Source organism: Austrofundulus limnaeus, unplaced genomic scaffold, assembly GCF_001266775.1.
Source record: "Austrofundulus limnaeus strain Quisiro unplaced genomic scaffold, Austrofundulus_limnaeus-1.0 Scaffold38, whole genome shotgun sequence".
NCBI classification, from domain to species: Eukaryota; Metazoa; Chordata; class Actinopteri; order Cyprinodontiformes; family Rivulidae; genus Austrofundulus; species Austrofundulus limnaeus.
The window spans coordinates 685,128-687,247 of NW_013952440.1; the positions used below are offsets into that span (position 1 = coordinate 685,128).

General features: G+C 41.5%; 1 protein-coding gene across 1 annotated transcript in view; it reads right to left on the bottom strand.

Moving 5' to 3' along the window:
- The window catches only part of mgat5b (alpha-1,6-mannosylglycoprotein 6-beta-N-acetylglucosaminyltransferase B), a gene marked incomplete in the record, with an annotated part of 112,538 nt that overhangs the window by 78,831 nt on the left and 31,587 nt on the right, over positions 1-2,120 (bottom strand). The window contains 1 exon segment of the mRNA XM_014006903.1: positions 1,488-1,632. Within this exon segment, the coding sequence (XP_013862357.1) occupies positions 1,488-1,632 (145 nt within the window).

Genomic DNA, 2,120 nt, shown 5'->3' on the forward strand with positions numbered 1-2,120 from the left:
GGCAGGGCTGTAGATGAGTCTGACCTACACTGCGCCAGCCAACGGTTTTACGATACACCCCATATTTGAGAAAGGGACTCGTTTCAAAAGGGGGTGTCAGGACATGCAAAATCGCTTATAACTCAGAAACTGTTCAACATAGAAGCTTCAGATTTCTTTTGTTGTTTAGCTCTGATGAAGCTCTATCCATCAGGCCCACCAATCAGTGCCCCCCACCCCACCACCCCAAACCCCCAATTTATCTGAAAAAGGGGTGTCTGGACTTACAAAAAGGGTTATAACTCAGAAACTGTTCAACATAGGAGCTTCAAATTTCTTTGTTGTTTAGCTCTGATGAAGCACTATCCATCAGGCCCACTAATCAGTGCACCCCACCCCCCGAACCCCCAATTTATCTGAAAAAGTGGCATCTAGACTTACAAAAATGGTTAAAGCTCAAAAACTATTAAGCTTAGAAGCTTCAGATTTCTTTGGTTGTTTAGCTCTGATGAGGGGCTTTCCATCAGGTCAACCAATGCCCTCCCCAAAAAAAAAGTTTTTCTGTAACTGGCTAATGACAACTGTAGCTAACAAATCTCTTTTCTGTTTCTGTGTTTCCTGTTTGGAAACAAATGGGTGCTTCTGTTGTTGGAATTCAATCTGCTGCATTTTTTTTTATTTAAGTGCTGCCCAACTGCATTGTAAATTCCTAACTCTTGTTTAATGGGTCAAAACCCTGTCCAAAAAGGGTGAGATTTATTTTTTAATCACCACAAAATATTTGGTTTGTGTCACGAAAACTTTTACTGTTTAGTCCCTGAGAGGCCAATTAAACTGTAAGATCTATGTTGCTGAGAGGAGATCTACGGGGCGTTCTGCTGGGGAACATCTGATGTCAAATTTAACTCTGGACACAGAAGTTAAAGAGCAAAGTGCGACGCACCAACGCTCACTCCCATCATATATGACTTTGTGCATTAGTGTTCGTAACATCATGTGAGACGCTGAAGAGGGGACAGTTCCCCGGCCATGAAAGAGAACGAGCTGGCGTTAACGAGAGGAGGAATTTTCTCCACAAACCCAAAGCAGATGTGAGCAGGCGAGAAGGTCTGTTGCCATGGATACCAGCGAGCACACAACTCTGTGCGGGCAGCTTGGACTTGTCCAGAGAGACACCTGCTCCTCGCCTCGTCACTATTTTCTTTTTCCATGACAGTCTATTAAATTTGCTTTTTTTTCAACTATTTGTTTCTATTTCATTACCAGATCTAAAATAAAAAACAGTAAAAAGAAGGATTTAATAAATGATGTGTCCAGTCTTTATTGAATTATTTCCTCAGCCATGACTTCTGTGTATTTCTGCTGATGATATTTTGTATTAGACCTATTCATACAAGACTCTTGTTTTAATATTTGTTTAATATGTGTGTTTCTTCTGTGACTTCCAGAGGAAATGCTTCTTTCTTATTAATGGAACAGGCAGCGTGGCAGTCTGTGTGGTTCTGTACCTGTCGAGGGCGGAGCTGAGTTCATCCAGCCTGCGGGTGTCAGTGGTGTTGCTCAGTTTTGACAGAGTGTCCATCCTCTTCATAATCATTTCCAGCATGTCACTGATTTTTCTCAACACCCCACGAGAGTCTTGGCCACCAAGCACTAGAAAAAAAATAAAAAAAATTAAAATAGTGTCACAAAAAATATATATAAAAGAAGAAGAAATCTGTGGACATTCTGAAGGGTCTAGTTTAGCCACAGCTTGAAATTCATCATCAAAATCCTCTTTTTTCCATAAAGTTCAATGTCCTGATGCATCTCAGTAATCCAGGTAGAAAATATCAAAAAGAAAAAATAAGTAGGTCCTCTAGATGGGTTCTTCTTTAGTGAAACGTTTCGTCTCTCCTCCAAGAGACTTCTTCAGTCTGATGAGTTTCAGGTGAAACTTAGCCTTATAAGCCCGTGTATCACAAACCCACCCATACAGACCAGTATTTGCATTTTGATTCTCATCACCCACTGGAACACAAGTTAGGAGTCATCAGAACTCTGTACCACAGAGCAGACAGTGTCCCCACAAACACAGGAGCCAGGGAGAAAGAGAAGTCACACACAAGACAGGCTCTGGAGCAGTGCGGTTATCCTAACTG